Source organism: Meles meles, chromosome 6 (assembly GCF_922984935.1).
Source record: "Meles meles chromosome 6, mMelMel3.1 paternal haplotype, whole genome shotgun sequence".
NCBI classification, from domain to species: domain Eukaryota; kingdom Metazoa; phylum Chordata; class Mammalia; order Carnivora; family Mustelidae; genus Meles; species Meles meles.
Window position 1 is genome coordinate 133,649,066 of NC_060071.1, and position 19,880 is coordinate 133,668,945.

At 50.4% G+C, this 19,880-nt stretch overlaps 1 protein-coding gene across 4 annotated transcripts in view; it reads right to left on the reverse strand.

The window, feature by feature from the left end:
* The window catches only part of ADCK1 (aarF domain containing kinase 1), a 121,370-nt gene that overhangs the window by 18,762 nt on the left and 82,728 nt on the right, over positions 1-19,880 (reverse strand). For all 4 annotated transcript variants that reach the window (XM_046009748.1, XM_046009749.1, XM_046009751.1 and 1 more), the window contains exons 6-7: positions 12,610-12,768; positions 4,731-4,847 (exon numbers count right to left, since the gene is read on the reverse strand). In XM_046009748.1, the coding sequence (XP_045865704.1) occupies positions 4,731-4,847; positions 12,610-12,768 (276 nt within the window). The remainder of the gene's footprint in view (positions 1-4,730; positions 4,848-12,609; positions 12,769-19,880) is intronic.

Consider the following 19,880-nt stretch of genomic DNA (forward strand, 5'->3'; position numbering starts at 1 on the left):
AATTCAACAAGCGGTTGGAGGGGTCTAGGACCATCCCACCCACCTGGAAAGCGATTCCTTTTACAGCCACTTCCTGAGCCTGGACTGCAAGCAGAGTCAGCCACGTGTGGCAGCCAAGATGCCACTAAACACCCCGCCACCCAGGATATGGGGTGCCCGTTGTCACTTCCAGCTGTCCCATACTTCCCTCCCCAAGGAACACTCACAGACAGGCTGTCCTGAGGAGGGCTTCGAGGGAGGGCTTCTTCACTCCAGGGACAGCTCACTGAGTCCCACAGTCCTCAGGAGACTTTAGAACTCAGAAGTCTGTTAGAAGCCTTCAGCCAAGTGGAGTCTCCCATACCTCCCCTTCCTGGTCCCCATCCCTCCCTCCTCACACACACACACCCCCACACACACACTCATGCCCACTAGTCTTCCCTGAGGCCTGTGGCTCTCTGATGCCACATGGTAAGAGACATACAGATTAGTTTCTGTAAAGTCGGGCCTGTTCCCAGTCTTCTCCCAACCGGTGGTCAGCGACAGCCCAGTAGAGCACAGGGGCCACCCCCACCCACTGCCCAGCCTGGGCTTTCTGCAGCAGAATTTAATAACAACATCTCAGAATACCAGAGAGGCTCCCAAGTCATGCAAACTCCAGAAGCCAGGGCCAGGGGACTGAGGAATTACGTAATCGAGACAGTGTGGTACTATTGCAAGGACGGACCAATAAACCAATGGAAGAGAACAGAGCTTCCAGAAAAGACCCGCAGGTGACTGATGACAAAGATGCCAGACCCAAAAGACTACACTGTGGGATTCCACTTCTATGGAGTTCAGCAGTGAGCGGAAGTGACGTCCTGCAACAGTCAGAAAGGCAAGGTTAGTGAGGGTGGGGAAGCCTGCCCGAGGGCTCGAGACATTCACGTCTTTATCTGGCTGGGGATTACAGAGTAGATCCCTGTGAAAACGGTGAAGTACACCATCAGGATCTGGGCGCTCCCCTCTCGGGGTCTCCAATTCCTCACCTGCAAAGAGAGGCACGAAGCCCTCCCTCCGAAGCTTACAGTGGAGAAGGCATCTGGCACACGGCTGGGCCGGTGGGAAACACTAACCATATAAAGAGGTAAAGGAGGAAAGGACAGGGTCCAACGATGGTAATAATCATGAAAACAACAATAATCAATTAACTCCCAGTCTGGAGCGCCAACCACACCCCACACACTGCTGGTCTACTCCTCCCTCTAAAAGGGGAACAGCGTTGCGTGAAATGGAAAAACCATGCCTGACAGGAGTTCAAGGGAGAAGGGCTGCATTCAGTTAGCACTCAGGCAGTGGGCTGAGCTGCTAGGTCAGCACTGCTCCCCCTTCTTCGGGGAATTACTGATGTGGCCCTCACTCAGGAGTTGGGGGTGGGAGGGCTGGGTCCACGGCAGCCAGAGTCCGATCCCAATCCCCAGAAGGGAATGGAGAAGGTGGAGGAGCAAGGAGCCTCCGGCAGACTTGTGCTCAGAAGCTGAGCTCTGCCCCCCCCTAGCTGTGTGAGCCTGGGCAAGTGGTTCAACCTCTCTGAGCTTTAGGTTTCTCACCCAGTCATAGGCTTAAGTTCTCCCATCTCACCCTCGAGCTGTAAGGAGTAGAGATTATGTTCGCCTTGTGCCTGGCACAGATTAGTTGCTTGTAATTATTATTATTGTTATTATTATTGCTGTTATTGTTTTCCCCAAAGCACTCTGATATGGGCCTGCCCCACCCTGCATGATCACAGAAAACAAAAAACCAGCACTCTGCCCCAGGCCTGCCTCCCAGAGGCTAACTCTGGGTGCGAGGCTGGCTGATGTTTTCTCCCCTAACTCATAGGATGTCCACTGAAAATCCGCTCTACCCAGAGCGCTGGCCTCATGCACCAGGACGTTTAAAGAGGGCCAGAGGCAGGAGCAGATGAACGGGGTTCTCGGAGGGCAGCACCCTGCCCAGCTCCCGCAGACCCCCTCTGGCCCGGCTGCCCCTTGTCTCAGGCATATCGTTCAGCCACGAGAAGCAACTACAGCAGAGCACATCTCTGTTTGCACTTGTCTTTGAAAAATCAAAGCTGCTTCTGATAAAACACCACTCTCTGCCCTGGACTCACTGTATCCAAAGAGATTAATGGATTTGGGGTGCTGCCGAAATGAAAATCCCACCGCAGCAGCAGTAAGTAAATGCCAGGAACCTGGTGGGGGAGGGGATGGTATGAGACCTCTGGTGTCTTTCCTGAGCCACTGGCAGAGAGACCCTGCTCCCACTAAGGTTGTTCAGGAAAAGCTGGAAGCGATCCCCTCCCCCCCAACTCCACTGCCCACTGGAGCCAAAGACTCTATACCCAAGGGTCGCAGCGGGCAGAGGATCCCTGGACAGATGTCTAGGGACACACACCACCCCAACCACCACTGGGGGAGATGGGCAAGCAGGTCTCTCCCTCCCTCCTGTGCAGGAGCTCAACCCCAACACCCTCACAGGCCCACCCTAAGAAGGCAACAGTGACAGAGTCAGAAGCCCCAAGTTGTGCTACTGGCCCAGTGACCTCGGGAAAGACCTCTGCTCTCCCTCAGAGTGTCCTGCCAACTGGAAAGTGGAAGTTTGAATTAAAACAGATCTTCTCTTGTCTTTTCCCAACTCCCAAAGGGAGACCTCTTCCAGAAAAGCCACAGAGGCAGAGCACCTGGGTGGCTCAGTGGGTTAAAGCATCTGCCTTCGGCTCAGGTCATGATCCCAGGGTCCTGGGATCAAGCCCCTCATCAGGTTCTCTGCTCAGCAGGGAGCCAACTTCCCCCTCTCTCTCTGCCCACCTCTCTGCCTACTTGTGATCTCTCTCTGTCAAATAAATAAATAAAATCTTGGGGAAAAAAAAAAAAGAAAGAAAAGAAAAGCCACAGAGGCAACTCTGGCGATGGGGTGGAGTGGGGAGGTGGCGCGGCCTGGTGCCTGTCCAGCTTCCCCACTCTGCACACACATACCCCCAGAAGCCCTCAAGGGTTCGGGGAGCATCATCCCCTGAGTTTCCAGGAGGCCAAGGCCAGCTATGGCTGAGCACTTCCCAGCCAGGTCCCCAGCAGCAGCGCCCTACACTCTTAACACAAAATCTCCTTTTACGACTGAAGAAACTGGACTCAGGGGCCTGGGTTTCAATCCCAGCTCTACTAGCTGTGTGACCTTGGTTGAGTTACCTTCCCTTTCTGAATCTCTGATTCCTCATCAGAAGAATGAAGACATTGAGACCTGCCTCCCAAGTTTCTTATGGAGAAAAGCACCTGGTACCACGAGTTAGGCATTCAGTAAACATTTATGGCAAAAGGAGGTAAAGGAGGAAGCAGGAAAGGATGAGCCCGAAGGTGAGAACGAAAACAACAACAATCTTGCTACCATACTGGAGCATGAAGTACCTGCTCGGCGCGGCGCTCAGCACTCGTGTGGCCCTCACAACCTTCTTAGAAGGAGGTCGTTGTCCCCATTGGCAGAGGTCACACAAGCACTCAGAGGCCTGAGCTCCCAGCGTGACCCTCTCCTACCTTCCACCCGCTCATCTGCTGAGCCAAGGTGGAGCTTCCTCCTCCAGCCCATCCCACCACTGGGGCCACAGGCTCATCTTCATTATGTTGCCTGGGGTGGGAGGAAGAAAGAGTATTCACCTCTCTTCATTGCTTCCTCTCGCCTACCCAGAGCAGTGGATCACATCACTGCACACCTCAACACCCTTCGTGACTCCCCAGTACCTTTGGGTCCTGCCCAACGTCTTCACTACCTGCCCCCACCCTATTTTTCCACAATCCCCTGGAAACCCTGCCAAGCTTCCTCATCCCCTTCCCCTTCCTCACGGTGCCATCGCTGCCCCCCAACTCCTCCATCCTGACAACACGCACCCAGCAAACCCCCACTCATCCTGCTGCGGAAGCCGACCTGCAGCAGAAGCAAAGCACCACCATCACGCAGCTCCCTGGGGTCTCGCTCACACCATCTCCTGCCACCTAGAGGGGCTCGTAAGGATTTAGCCGTGGGTCTAACAGCAACACTAGGTGGTGAGCTCCTTAAAGAAGGGAATGACATCTGACTCCCTCCAAAGCTCCCTACCTAGGCTCAGAAGAGGGACTTTAAAAATGGTGGGTGTTGCTGAAAAAGTACAACTCCATTCCCACCTGTGGCCCCTATGGCAACCAAGAAGATGAAAATGGGGTACAGGCCTCCCCACACCGGCCAGCTTTCTTTCCCTGAGCCCAGTAGAGTGGGAGGCAGGAGACAGAAGCCTCCCTTTTCTTGTAGCTCTGTGAAGTAGAAGCAGTTTGGCCCCTGCTGGCCTGACCCCCTTGAGGTCTGGGGAGCAGCAGGGAGAGGGGAGGGCAGGAGGAAGGGGGAGGTTGTGCCCAAGCTCCATAGGGACAGAAGCAGTAAGTCCTATGGATTTCACACCACTGCTCAGCTCTGTGGGGTTCGGACAAGAGGACTGATGGCAGTCACTTGTTGGGGCACAAGGGGCAAGAAAGGGCTCAGCATGGGCCTGCACCCACTGGGCATGGCCAGCCTCAGCTTTAGGAGACAGGGCAGAGGGCTGTCCCAGACGCCCTGGGAGGATGCTTTGTACTCAGGAACACTGGAATTCTTCAGCCCGCAGACTCCAGTTCAAGGCAGCGAGACCTCAAAGGGACATGGCTGACCTCGGTGGATGGCCCCGACCAAGCCTGTGTCCCTGCACAGCCGCGGTGAGCACTCAAGCTCACCTCATTGACGTCAATCTTGTTCCTCTCCATGTAGTCTCTGTCGTTGACCTGGCCGCCATCCACAAACTCCATCAGAAGGACCCGCTTGGTGGACAGCTCCCAGTAGATGCGGGGGACCTGAAAGAGGCAGGGGCAGGTCAGAAGGGCTGGCCGGCCAGATGCTCGAGACAAAGCCTGAGAGGGACCGAGCAGTGACAGGCGGGGGCAGAGGTGGGCTGGGCCATGCTGCCTCCTCCACCGGCCAGGCCCCCGGGCCCTCCTTCAGAGACCTCTTCCTGCTTGGGAACACAGAACAGCTTCCCCACCCTCCTCAATGCCCCTAGACACCAACAAGAGCCAAAACTAAAATTGGGACTTGGGGGACAGGTGTGGAACCTGCCATACCTGAGTCAGAGTTGGCACTGAAATCTATTTCCCTCTCTCACCAGGCCCACTGCAGGCTCCTCACGTGAATCTCAACTCTCTGCCTCAGTTTCTACACTGGTGCAATGGATGTATTCCATGTCTATGTCCACGAATGAACGAATGAACAAATGAACGAATTTTTATGGGTGATAAATTGTTCAGTCAGGAAGTCCTGGGTTTTCTCATGTGCGTCTCCTACAAGTCCTCTGCGGCAATGCTGGATCTTAACCCGGCAGCTCTTCCCAGTCCTCTTCCCCAGAGACAGGAAAAACTACACACTTTCCCTGCCCACCTTCCCATAGGTATGGTCACATGACACAGCGCTGGCTTATGAGACGTATGTGGAGGACTGCTACGGCCTTTTTTTTTTTTTATTCATGAAAAGGGAGGTTTGGAGGGACATCTGGGTGGCTCAGTGGGTTGAGTGTCTGCCTTGGGCTCAGGCTGTGATCTCAGGGTCCTGGGATCAAGCCCCCGAATTCAGCTCCCTATTCAGCACAGAGTCTGCTTCTCCCTCTCCCCTCTGCCCCTCCCCACCGCCCCTATGCACTCTCTCCCTCTCCCTCTCAAATAAATAAGTGGGGTCTTAAAAAGGGGGGGGGATGTTTGTAAATGGCACAACTCTTCTTACCCTTCTTTCCTACCTTGAAAGTGAATATGATACCAGGAGCTGCAGCAGCTATCTTGCCACCATGAGGAAAAGTCCAAGAAAATCAGAGACGCCAGCCCTGGTACCATCACACCACTAACACAGTATCAGCAGGCAACTAATGTAAGCTGTCTTGCCGTGTGAGGAACATTAGTCTTTTTTTATTTAAGACACTCTAAATTGGGCTGTTGGTTACCTGCAGACAAATGCATTCCTAATTGACATGCTCTCCAACCCCCTCTGACTCTAAGAACACCCAATGGCAAAAAAAGAGAGCAGATTTCCCCGTGAAGAGGCAAGAGATGGGACTGCACCAAGGGCTGCTGGGCTGCCATATGAGTGAGTGACAGCCCAGAGTGCCCCCACTGCCAGGAGGGAGGAATGACTGGGATATCCCCATGCCACATGTCCCCAACAACTTGTGATGGGCTTGTTTCCACTTACAAATAAAACAAAACAGAAGAAAGAGAGAGAGAAAAGAAAAAGAAAGGAAGGAAGGAAGAAACGGAGGGAGGGAGGGAAAGAAACCAAGGACAGTTAATTCAAGGGTTTGGGGGAATAAGGACTTCCCTTATGATGACCCCCAAAATTCACCTAGCATTAAGACCACAGCCTTCAAATCAAGAAACCCATTTTCCTTCCTCCTTCTGCGAATACTGCCATGTCTTGATCCAGCCACTTAACCTGCAGTGCCTCCATTTTCCTCATCACAGCGGACTGGTCCTGCCCCATTTCAAGAAGGAGCTCGGAGGATGCTTGGGGCTGCACACACATGAGGAACTCTCTGGGCTCCCTGGAACAAAGGCTCCAACTGAAGTCAAGGTATTGTGGTTTGCTACTTGCCTGCAGTTCTTGCCATTTGAGAATCTGGGCTAGTAGAGACATCTGTGACTCTCTATGACTGTGAACTTAAAATTCAGTCTTGCGTGGCACTTTTCACAAGCTATCTTTAAAAACATGAGTGCAAGTTTGCTGTTGTTGGCTGTGGCTTCCAAATGGAAGGGACATATTTTTGAGGTTAAGCTCTTTTCTCAGTTTGTTTGGAAATCTAAGCTTGGCAGTGGGTGCCTGGGGCTATGGGGACAGGAGGTCAGACCCCCATCTGGGCCTGCCTGGGGCAACTTGGAAATCACTTGAAAGAGCCACAGATGGAAAGAGAAAACCCAAAGTCAGGAGACTCTCGGGGTTCGTTAATCAGGGCGGTGGGAGCACTGCGTTCCCCACTCCTCCACCTTTCTCCCCAGCCTCCCTCCCAATGCAACGGTCCCTGTCTGGAAACACAACGGCCCCTGCCACAGCTGCTCAGATCTGAAATGACACAATACCAAACCTGAGAGGTAGAGAGGTTTGCCATGGGAGCTCACGGCAAATTGCCCCTTGACAACTATATCATGGAAATGACTACAAAATGCAAATCTGCTCCCTGCTCACTTAGGAGAAACTTGGCTTGACCGGGAGACATAAGGTCGACGACTTGTCCCTAAATCACCCGGTGGGTAGAAGGGTTTGGGAACATAAGACAAAATTCACCCCAACACCCATATTTCATCCCCGTGCCTTCTTCTGCTCTTCCCATCGAAGTGGAGAAAGATGAAGGAGAATCATTCTAAAGGGGCAACCACCCTCCCATGTCCCCCAAACAAAACTCAACCCAGGGGGGTCATGGCCAGGGGGCCCAGTGACCCCACAGGCAGGGTCACAGCCTGGCCATCAGGACTCTGGGTCCAAAGTCTATCTCCTTGTTACAGATCAGAGGCCCCACTCCCACGGGTTCCACCTGCTCCCCGCCCCCAAAACACACACACTGGGGCCAATCCTGACCCCAAGAAGGGAGGTACAGATTATGGAAAATTCCAGCCCAAGACCCTGGGCCTCAGCCTCATAGTCTGGCCCTGACCCCATGGTTCTATTTTGTTCCTGGGTTTTGGTCACCATACCTGTGAAGCAGGCCCTGGTTCGCCTGGGCCCATGCCCATCACTGGGGGAGCCCAGGGAAGCGGAGCACAGACCCCCGAGGCAGATGCTCAGACTGGAGCCCTGGCTTTGCCCCCTCCAAGCTGTGTGACTGTGGGTAAGTCTTATAACCTGAGTGCCAGCTTCCCACCGGTAAAATGGCGATGACATTTATAGCAAAGCAACAGTCCCAACTTCCTACTAGCATGTGTGGGATCCTGGTGCTCGACACAGCAGCACACGCTTTGCACCTGCTGGATGGACAGAAGCTGCCATATGACAGCCGTGGAGAGGGTCACGGGTGGTTCTGACACACGACTAGGGCTGAGAGTTGATGCTACAGACAGTTCAGCACAATTCAAATCTGCCCCCCAAAATTATTTAACCTGCAGCTTCAGGAGCCAGGCTGCCTCCATTCACAAGCCACCTCGGCCCCTTACCAGAAGCTGTGTAACCTGGGGCCAATGGCTTAACCTCTCTGGGCCTCAGTTTCTCTACCATTGACAGAGAGCTAATCATGGCGCTTCCCTCATGGGACTGTATTACGATTAAGGAGTAAATACATGTAAAGCACTTTAAAAAGTGTCTCACATAGACAGGCACGTAAAAAATATTAACTCCTAATTATTTCACATCAGTGGTTCTTCATCTTTGCAATTCATAGGAAGCTGTGGTGCTTCTCCAAAAGCATGCACATTCCTCAAGGTCTGCCCATAATCTCTGGAGATTCCCGGGATACTTACCTTGCTCTAACAAGTGACAACCCCCCCCAACAAGCGGGCCCACTCAGGAGATGACCTCCTTCCCTCTCCCTGCGTCCCCATGTCCAGGCACACTCTCATGTCTTCTGGTCTCAGACCCTGTCTTCTAAGGCTTTTCCCTCCTCCCCTGTCCCAGCTTTCCCCCAGGCTAGGCACAGACCTCACCGCCTGTCCCAGCCGCTCCCCACAGCACACGACAGATCCACAAATCCCCTGGTCTTGACTGTTTGGCATGGCTGCCCTCTCACCCTCTCCTGGTCTCCCAGACCCCACACTTCCACTCTGTGCTCGACTGAGGCTTGGAGATTTAGAGCACAGGCTGATGTTATAAAACCGCACCGGAAGGTGCCTCATACACGGAGAGGTAAACTCTTCGCTGAGGCTTAATTACGCACAGATGTTGTGATGGGGTGCCCGTGTGCAAAGGCAATCTATCTCCAGTTTTAAGAGCTGAACTGGGTTCACAGTGCAAAATTTGCTTCCCACTTGTTATGTGTTTAGGCAAAATTAATTACTCAGGAGCCTTAGTCGCACCATTGTCTTAGGAACAGTGTGTGGGTTTTAGAAGCGGCAGGTCAAATTGTTACATTAATTATTTACCCATTTGGCATCCTCGTTTCTGAAATGTGTGTTATTATTATTATTACATGTCTTGGTCTGGCAGATGCTAGTTGGCCCCAGCCGGAGGATGATTTGCTGTTTCCATGGTAACAGTGAAGGAGATGGTTCTGTTTGTCTGGTTCATAGTTCTGGTGCTGAGGAGCACCCCTGACGCTAAGAGGCAACAGAATGTCCTTAGGCGAGCACCAGAGATGAAATCAGAAATTCTGGACAGCAGCCCTAGCTGCTCTCCTCTAAGACCATCCCCTGTAAGACGGGGTGCTGGCTATGGGAAGGAGCTGATGTCGTGGTACCTGTGTAGTGTCCAGGGAAGCAGAAGAAATGTTTGGTCAATACCGCTTGCCCCTTTGAGCTCCTTATCCTGAGAAGAAGGGAGGGCTTGCTCTTGGGCATGCACAGAAATGCAGCCAAGTCTCTGTCATCGGCTGTACCTCTGTGCATGGAGATGTCTGCACTGTGGCAACACAGTGTGTCTGTACCCCACTACATGCGACCTTTTCTCATGCAGTAGCCAACCATCTCTTACTTAGCCAGGCCCCCCAGCCCCCAGAACAACAAGCTCAGGAAATGTGGGATAAAGCAACGGAAGACATGGGCGAGGCAAGCAGAACCAAACGTAGTTTAGAACCCACAGCTCCAGGCTAATGAGTTAGTATGATACCTTGTGTGAGACGGCCATGTGTTTACTGAATTGGTGGCTTGAATGTCAAGGTTGGAGGAGTGTTACCAGGTCTAGTCTGCCTGTCGTGATTTACAGGTGCAAGCAGGTCTGTACGCGCACATCTGTGAAGGCCAGCTGAGGCCAAGGCAGTCGAACATCGTCCTGGGGGCCAGACAGACCTGACTCTCAGCTCATTCAAAGGGTCAAACTCAGCCAGTGGCTCCATCTTTCACCGCCATCAGTGTGAAGACACAACACCGATCCATAGCTGTGGCTTTTCTGCCATGATCTGAGCTTTAGGATTCTCAGGGGCCTAGGGTAGGCACACTCTCAGTCTCCCCATTTCTGTTAATAAATCTGGATTAGCAGAAGTAGAAACACTACCTCCATTTCTTCTGATGTCTTCAGAAGCCACGTGGACACTTCAGTCAAGAGCAAGAGACCTTCGAGTTCAAGGTACTGAGACTGCGCACCGCCCCCCCCCAAGAACAGCACCACCTATTTGCTCTAGAATGAGCACCTAGAGCTTCTAGCAGTTCTATGACTTCCCTTCCCGCATGCTCCAGACTTCCTGTGAAGAGAGAAGGGCTGATCTCTTCAAAGACTTGAAAGCCAAGCTCTCTATGCAAGGTACCAGTGGGGCCCAACCCCTGTACCAAGAAGAGAAACCCCCAGGGTAAAAGGGTCCAAGACCCACGAAGGACCACGTATGTTGGAAGAACAGTGGCATGCATCTATCTAGGGAGAAGCCTAGGGAGCCCACGGGGAACGTCAGGCCAACCTCAAAGACCCGTTCCAGAGCCAGGTCCTCAGCAGAGCCTGCCTTGCCCTGATGGAACACGGGAGTCCCTTCTCCTGAATGGAGGACCTCTTGCAAAGCTGCTACTTTGTATCATCTGATGTTGTTCCCCACAGAGTCTTCTAGGATCAAACAGGCAGTTCTTCTCTAACCTTAAAAACACAAAACTTTTTTAATGTGATTGATATACTGGGGGTGGGGGCACTTTGATCATAATGCAAATCTTGCACTGGCTTATGTGAGCCATCCTCCCCAGGAAACACCCCGTGAATGCAGGAAACGGCTTCCTGCGGGATGGCTTGACCCGGGCATACACAAAACAGACACACCCCAATGTCGCCACAGGCACCATGAGTCCTGCCGATGCACATCTGGGTTACAACTTTCCGCCCACGCGCAGATGACCGGCCTCCCACCAACGCACACTAACGCACAAGCGGCAACTCCGCCCGTGCCCACTTTCACAAGCGGATGTCAGGATGGGGCGCCACGTGCTCGGTGGTCTTACGCACTTCTCAGCCATGTAACGTGCGTAAAATTACACTGTTTCTAGTAGGCTCCCACCTTCTTTTATTTTGTGTCACTGGTGACGTTGTTTTAGATTTGCATTTTCTCTTTTGTGAGTTGTCTATTTTATTTTCTCCTGAAGTATAATGAACAGTGCTACAATTCGTACAGACAGGTGATTCAACGGTTCTACGCATCACTTGGTGCTCATCCCAGTGACTGTACTCTTCACCCCGTTGTCTATTTCACCCACCCCTCCACCCAGTTTGTTCTCTGTATTTAAGTCCATTTTTTGGTCTTTTTGGTTTGTTCATCTGTTTTGTTTCTTACATTCCATATGCGAGCGAGATCATAAGGCATTGGTCTTTCTCGGTCCAACTTATCTCACTTAGCACTATGTGCTCTAGTCCACCCATGTGGTCGCAGATGGCAAGATCTAGTTCTTTTTCACAGCTGAGTAAGAGTCCATCATGTACACACCGCATCTTCTTTGCCCATTCATCTGTGGATGGGCACTTGGGCTGCTTCCCGATCTTGGATGTTGGAAATAATGCGGTAATAGACACAGGGTTGCCTCTATCTGGATCACATGCTCTGTTTTCAGTTTTTTGAGGAACCTGCACACATAGTGGCTGCACCAATGTGCATTCCCACCAAATGTGCAGGAGGGTTCCTATTTCTCCACATCCTCCCCAACACTTGTTACTTCCTGTCTTTTTAATTCTAGCCATTCCGACAGGTGAGAGGTGATATCTCACTGTGCTTTTGGTTTGCGTTCCCCTGAAAAGGAGTGGTGGTGAGCATCTTGTCCTGAGTCCGCTGGCACCGTTGTAAGCCCAGCCCTATTTTCCCCATAAGCCCTGTGGTTTCTGTTGTGTGAGTCTGCACACTATGGAGGTTTCTAGGAACCCGTACATTGCATTACAACAGAACTGACTGTATATTTTTTTTTAAATATTTATTTGACAGAGAGAAATCACAACTAGGCAGAGAGGCGGGCAGAGAGAGAGGAGGAAGCCGGCTCCCTGCGGAGCAGAGAGCCCAACGTGGGGCTCGATCCTAGGACCCTGGGATCATGACCTGAGCCGAAGGCAGAGGCTTTAACCCACCGAGCCACCCAGGCGCCCCGAACTGACTGTATATTAAATGAGGTATTATACGTATAGTGTTGGGAACAGTGCCAGAGCACAGTAGCAACCATCGGCATCAATGTCCTCATCCCAGGCTTCACGGAGGCAGAGACCACAGCCCACAGGCCCTTGGGTAGCACTCGGTGTCTTAGAATTACAGATCATTCAATAAACATGTTTGGCTGATAGGTCAACAATCACGTTTGGTATATCTTTGTAACATTGCCCTCAAGAGCTTTGATGTGCAACACTAGGGACAAATCATCCAGGCTCGGAAAGAATCCTCGAGAAAGAGGAGTCCCCACTCATGTCCTGCAAGGGAGGGATGCTCTGGGCAGGGACCAGCACTCTCTCACCACACCACCATGTCCCCCGATGCCTTGCCCCTCCTACCTTTAAGAAGTCAAAGTCTTTGAGCATTTGGGCCACTTTCTCGGCATTCCTCCCTTCATTGAGGAAATCCAGCTCCAAAGGCAGGTTCTTCTTGGCTTCATCCACCAGCCACATGAACTCAAACTCTGGAAACAGCTGCTTCACAGCCAGGACAAGCACCTGAAATCCACAGAGGAGCCCATCAGTCAGGTTAGGGCACCCACCACGGGAGCTCCATTCCCCGCCCTTCTGCCTGGGTCTGGGCATTGACAAGTCCGCAGGCCTTGCCTGAAGCAAGACCTCCCTGCTTATCCCCGTAGTTGAAATCCAAGATGAGAAAAGCCCAACAGCCACCATCAGTGAGAACCCCCATCTCCGAGCATCCCCTGCATGCCCAGTGCTGGGCCAAGCCCTTCCATTATTACTCTGCTCAGTCTTCACAACTCTGGGAGGTCTGTGGTATACCCTTATCCCCATTTTATAGATGAGGAAGTTGAGGCTCTGAGAGGTTACAGGATTGTCCCAAATTTTCCCAGCAAGGAAGCACAGAGCCAGAATTCCACTTGAGTCCACCCAGCCCCCAAACCCTTGCTCTAGCTCACTTCCTGCTCCCAGACATGCTCCTCTTGGTCCTGTTTACAGAGAGCAGGGAGGACACTGCAACTGTATGGTGCTCTGTTCATTTCTTAAGCTGAGGGGTTGATACCCGAGCATTTATAATGTTATTTTCTATACTTCCCGCATGTCGATTAAGAGTACATTGGAATAACAAAACAAGGTTGGATAAGACAGCAAGAGTAAGAGATAAGGGATGTGACCACTGGGATAAAAAGCTCAGGTTTCTGGCAATTTGGCCACATTGTGGATTCTTGAGCGAGGACACGATGGAAAGCGGGATTTTAGTAGACCTATAGGGCATTTATCAGTTTAATGATGTGAAATTAAATGTTCCTAGCAGAGAACAGGACCCTGGTGACATCTGCAGAACTTGCCCTGACCCCATGGGCTGGGACTCAGTTCTGAGGCCGCCCCACCTAGGGCTCTGGATTCAAGAGAATCTGGAAAGTTCGTGGGTGATGGCTCTGCAGTATGTGAGGAGGGTGAGACCAGGAACACAAGAGGTGCATTTCCCCAAGAGAAACACAGAAAGGAACTCTCCTGTTCTACTATAAAACCTCCTCTCGGTGTTCAAAGTGACTATTCCTCCCAGAAATTCTTGATATGGATTATAGTCCCAGTTCTCTGAGAAAACCCATCTTCACCCTCTGGTTATCCCAGACAACAATGAGCCCATGGGTTCACTGGTACCAAAAGACATACCCCATCTTTTGTGGACTGAATATTTGTATCCCCCACCCCCGAATTTAGTGCCAAAGCCCTAACCCTAGGGTGATGGTGTTTGGAGATGGGGCCCTGGGGAGGTATGCAGGTTTCAATGAGGTCAGGAAGGTGGGGCACCTATGATGGTTTTAGTGTCCTGGTAAGAAGAGGAAGACACAGAGTGCTCTCTTCCATGTAGGGGCACAGAGAGAAGATAGCTCTCTTCAAGCCAGAAAGAAAGTCCTCACCAGGAACCAAATTGGCCAGCATCTTGTCCTTGGACTTTCAGCCTCCAGAACTACAAAAAATAAACATCTGTTTTTGTTTTTGTTTTTGTTTTTAAGAGAGAGTGTGAGAGCAATTGTGAGTGGAGGGAGGGGAGGGGCGGGGCAGAGAGAGAGGAAAGATCTTAAGCAGGCTCCCCGCACAGAGCCCAAGGCAGGGCTCGATCTCACAACCCTGAGATCATGACCTGAGCCGAAATCAAGAGTCGGACCCTTAACCGACTGAGACACCCAAGTATCCCTAAAAGCCACCCAATCTGCGGCATTTTGTTACAGCAGCCTGAACAGATGGAGATGCCATCCCATCTACCCAGAAGGACTCACGGAGCCCCAGTTATGAGCCTGGTCTTGGGCTTCCTTTTGCCCTGGTCTATATGATGCCCACCACTGGGACAGGCACACACAATATAAAAGAAAGAGATCTAAAGCAAGGCCATTAACTACAAGGCATTTATGGCTTTGTTTTTAAACCCAATGTCCTAGACGATGTACCAGATGCCATTCTAAAGGAATCCTCACACAAGGTTATTCTACTCCATTCCTATCAAAACCCTTGTTAATTACATTCGGCTGCAGTTTAATTTCTTTTAAGTCTTGTCTAGTCTTTCATGGGCTAGACCTGTGACCTTATGATAATTGATTTAGTTTATGTTTTGTTTCTGTTTGAGTCTTACAAGCTGGGCGGGAGGGGTGGCAACAGCAAGGCCTGGACAGCACGTGTCAGGCCCCGGCAGTGGGGACCAGCAGCCCCCAAGGCATCGTGGCTCATCACCCTGCCCTCAGATGGCCCTCAGCTGCCACCAAAGGGGAGGCAGGGCTGGTGCATGGGAGACAGACTCCCTCGCCTGGGGCCAGGGCCAAGTGCGCACCCAACATCTGAAAACAACTGAATTCTACTCTCTGGGCTCCGGGTTCAGGGAGAAACCTCTTGGACATTTTGCTCCAGCCTTAATTCCAGAGGTTCTCACCCCGGAGGGACAAGGGAGGGAAACACAGTGAGGCTTATCATTTGTTCAATCGAGAATTCCTGATTCCCTTCCAGGTGACTACCCAGGGCCAGATGTGGAGAGACACAGGGAGCCCCTTGTACCCTAGTCGGATCTCTACCTGGGGATGAGGCTTCTGACCAAATGATATATCCTCATCGTTTAATATATTGTCACTATTATTTGTGAAACTTTAAGCTATCATTGATATCCAAACAGCACTGAAAGTCACTTTACAGACTTTTCTGTTACTAATCAATTATATAGTAAGTCATTACTAGGACTATTGGTTATTATGAATACGTAGTGCCATTAATAATAAAAGCGGTCAAAGGTTTGATTGATTATAGGCTAATATCTAATTCATAAATTAATTCATAACCCAAAAAACTTTACAGTACTCACAAAGCTGGTGTCTAATGCACCATGTGGGTAGTGTCTGAGTCACTCCCTTTGTTAACAGAAAATGAGAGGTTCTGGTGGAATGGACGTCAGTGGTTCACCACTTTCTAAAAGGATACCCTCCCTTTTCACAGGAAGTCTACCAATTTGAAAATTTGATGCCAGCTACGAAGCCCAGAAAATTTACATAGTCACATCATCTTGTACATAATTCTGGGCAGTTACCAACCCCTTGAACTTCAAGGCAGGGAGGGAAATGGGTCAGGTTCAGAGTCATCTGGTCCAAATCTAAAATAGTTTGGGCTGCTGCTGTTAGAGACGTTTCTTGGTTGAGGAGAATAAAACAAAACCATTTCACCTTCTGTTTTCATCCAATTCTCTTGCTAACAGCCTGCCCTAAGTAGATTCATTTAAGTTTTTCCTTTTTGAAAACAGCTGCAGTCAACTAAAATAAAACAGGTGTTGTTATCAATTTGGCTTTTTGATTTTTCTCCCCAAATGTATCTTCTCCATAAAATTCTTGCAACAGCCAATGTTCCCACCAGCACCTAGCACGTATTCTACACTCAGCAGATGTTTGCTGAATATTCACGTGAATCACAGAGTGAATAAATGAAGGGGAAAAAGGAACATTTCAGAGGGCCAGTCTTCTCCCCAGAGATGATTATATGTTCACATGTGTCTTGCTCAAATAAATTCAGTTTTTCTATTTCTGAGGTTGAGGCGGGGAAAGGGATTACCTCTGAATTTTCGGTGAGCACAGTTTTGGAATGCCTGAGAATCTTCTACGCGATTTGAAATCTTGTAAGTCAATCAAGGCATGTTCAACAATTAGCATTTCCTTCAAGGTGGAATAATGAAAATATTTTCCTATGGGGTGATTGGCTCACAGGAGGAAAAATCAATTATGAGCCACACAGAAATATAATGGGAAAAAACCTGAAAGTCACATAAAAGTTTGGAAACTCGTGACTGCTATTTATAATAACTAAAAAAAGGAAATTATCATTATTTAGTACCTACTCCAGACTGTGCTATGAGGCACTTTACAAACATGCTTTCATTTAATCCTCTTCTTGCCCATTTTACAGAAAAAGAAACTGGTTCTGGGAGGTTAAAGCATTTCTCAAGGTCACAGAGCTTGTCATTTCAAATGCGGGACTTGGACCCAGGGTTTTCTCGCTCCTTTCTTTGCGCAGCCCTGACTCATGCAACACAATACAGGACAATACAATAGGAAGTGTGAGATAAGGCGTAAAAAGAACCGTTGTGGACTGTTAAAACTGCAACCGAAATAAGACTGACTGTTATTAAGTTATTATATCTTATAAAAGAAATAATGCTCTATGGGAAAACAGCACGCTAAACAGAATGCTTGCACGGATCCGAACTGGTAAAAATGGATGTTCGACAAGGATCGAAAATCAATTCAGAGTGATGTAAACAGCTTGCCATTCGTGGGGCTTATCTTTTTTCCAACAAGTTATTAAAGTGCACACTTTTTAGGAAACAGAATTATAGGGTGAAGAGAAGCTGCCATGGGATAGTCTACATCTCTGGGGTTTTTAAATGTATTTTAGAAAATAAAATCAGCTGTTGGCGTCTGTGCCAACACAAACATTACTAGCCACCCACTGTTCAATCAACACTTTCAGAAAAGAAACAAGATGACGGACAAGCGTGAGCTAAAAACGTTGTTCAAAAAAAGTCAACGACATGACCGTCACAGGCCTTTATTTTTAGAGACCCTTGGCCAGATGATATCAAACGGTGGTTCGGATTTGGTACTCAGACCGGAGTCCCACCCCCGTGTGGGAGAGTGCCTTCGGGACAGGTGGCATGTGGAGAGCAGGAGTTAGATGCTTTGGGGAGTGACAGAGCAAGGGGGGGATTCATCATCAATTCTAGAAGCTTACGAGGGAACAGGGAGCGTTACGGGGTGGTGCTACTGGGACCGGGGGATTATGGCTTTACCACCAGCACGCAGGCCCTCTGAGTCCTGCCGTGCCCTCTGACAGTGAGAACGGCAGTGAGATCCAGCCCGCTGAGCTCCCTGCTACTGTGGGCAAGGGCTGCTGCAAAGCCAGCCCGCCAGCAGACGAACAGACTCTGCCTTGTCAGTTCACCCCTTCCTGCTGAATCATTGTTCCAATCTCTGGGCCCAATTAGTCTGGCTCTGGACAGCCACTCAAATCAATAAGAGTCACTGGCCGTGCATCTAGAAGTAGAGTTGCCCCAACTATTAAAGGGACAATATCAGGTGATAATGACAAAGCTGAAAAACACACTTGGCTGTGCCTTTCTCTTTTGTGCAAAGTCACCAACACCATGAGGTACATCAAACCCCATTCACCGAGACTTGGCTCCCACCCTCCCGGCATCATTCAATAGTCCACCCGAGAGACTGTCCCCTGCCCCAAGAGGAGTGCCAGGTTCTCAGGAGACACAAAACACGAAGGTGGCATGTGCTAGTAGGTGCCAAACCAAAAGCCATTTTCTTCACTTCCTGGATAACAGAACCCCAATTCTGTGTATCTCTCATGTCCTTCAAGGAAGGTAGGCCTTAGCCTGAGAATGTGAATCATGATCAGTTTCATGTCTCTCACCAAGACTGATTTAGACTTGGGCATGTGGCCTACTTTTGGCCAATGAGAAATGAAGGAAATGCTATTGAGGGGCTCCTTTTTGATAAGGAATATAATAGAAGAAACAGGCCCTCTTTGGCACTGGATGTTGTCTACTTATAACAGCAGGAACTGCTGCAGCTGTTTTGGGACCATGAGGAACACTACTTGAGAAGGACAAGCCAGAGTAGAAGACAAAAAGAAACTGGGTCCTTAAAAACCACAGTGAAGGGCTGGATCAGTCAACCTTGGAACAGCCAACACTACTTCTAGGTGTCTGGAAATGTGACATAGTAGAAGTTACAATTATTTACACCACTTTTAGTTGGATTTTTCCGGTACTTGCAGCCTATAGCATCTTAATGGATATAACCAGTAGCTGTCTCCCACTTTCTCACTCTCAAAAGCCTCACTCCCATACCTGACTTTATAGCAGGTATGTATGTAGATTTAAGCAGCTCACCTCTTCAACTGCAAATAGTCAAAGGTTACCCCCTATTAGTCACTCTGTTCTTAGTGTGAATCACTCTAGTCATATCATCTTCCTCTCAAGATGATGCTGGGAAGCATCGCACAGTTGGAAAAGAGAGAGGGACAACAGAGGGCAGGGGGAGAGAGGCACGAGGACAGAAAGCACCTGCAGCAGTCATAAAGAGAAGCACCAGAAAGCTACGCTTTTCCTCACCCTGTTCTCAAGCTGCCGGTGGCTAAGGTGGCCTTATGCCCCCCCTGAAATCACTCTTCTCCTGCTAACACACATGAGAACCTTTCTGGGGTACTACTCTGGGTTAGGACTCAGGAACAAAATTATAAGACTCGTTTCAAATATAAAATGAGATGAGCTTTCCAGTTAGGCTCCTCTTCGTTTTACAGAGAAGGCTGAGCCACGGAGGATGTTTTCCACCAGAGACCAAGCCCAGTGGTGCTGCTGTTAATGCTGACAGTGCGCGGAGGTGGTGACCTCGGCCTCAGCCACTGTGCACGACCCCTCTGTCCTCCGCATGCGGCTGCCAGGCCGTACTTCCCAAGGAAAGCATCTGATGCTTATCTCCTGGAGGAAGATGCCAAATCTCTATGAGCGCTATCACTGCCATTGACCTGCCGGCAGCCATTGCTTAGGGAATCAGCACGTCTCTGCGTAGAGAAATGGTGTCAGCTGTCCTTCCAGCTCAAGTGGGTCCCGGTGGCACCGCTGGGGAAAGGCAGGTTCCTGCCCAACACAGGAGTGGCTGCTGGGTCTGAGGACACCCGGGGATGCTCCGAGACTCCCAGTTCACTCCCAACTGTGGCTGTTGTGTAGCTACTGACAGGTGCTCCAGAAAACTCGGGTTTCCAGAAGGAAGGCTAGTGCCACTCAGGAACACCGCTCCTGAACCCTGGTCAGCTCCCTTTCCCGTCACACGGAGCAGCTATTCCAAACCTTCACCCCCACCCCCGGCCTCCAATGCCACCTCCTACCCCCTCATTCTCAGCAGATGGTCTTGCCTCCTACTGCAGCGGAAAAAATAAGGCTATCAGGCTAGTTACAACTCAGCTGCCCACTTCCCCTCCGCCATCCTCCCTGCCCCCCACACTCATCTGCGCGCAGCCTCACCACCTTGCTCCAGGCTCCGAACAAAGACCGACCAAGGCTAATGCTTCCACCCAGGTCCTTACAGCCCAATCCCTAGGGTCAC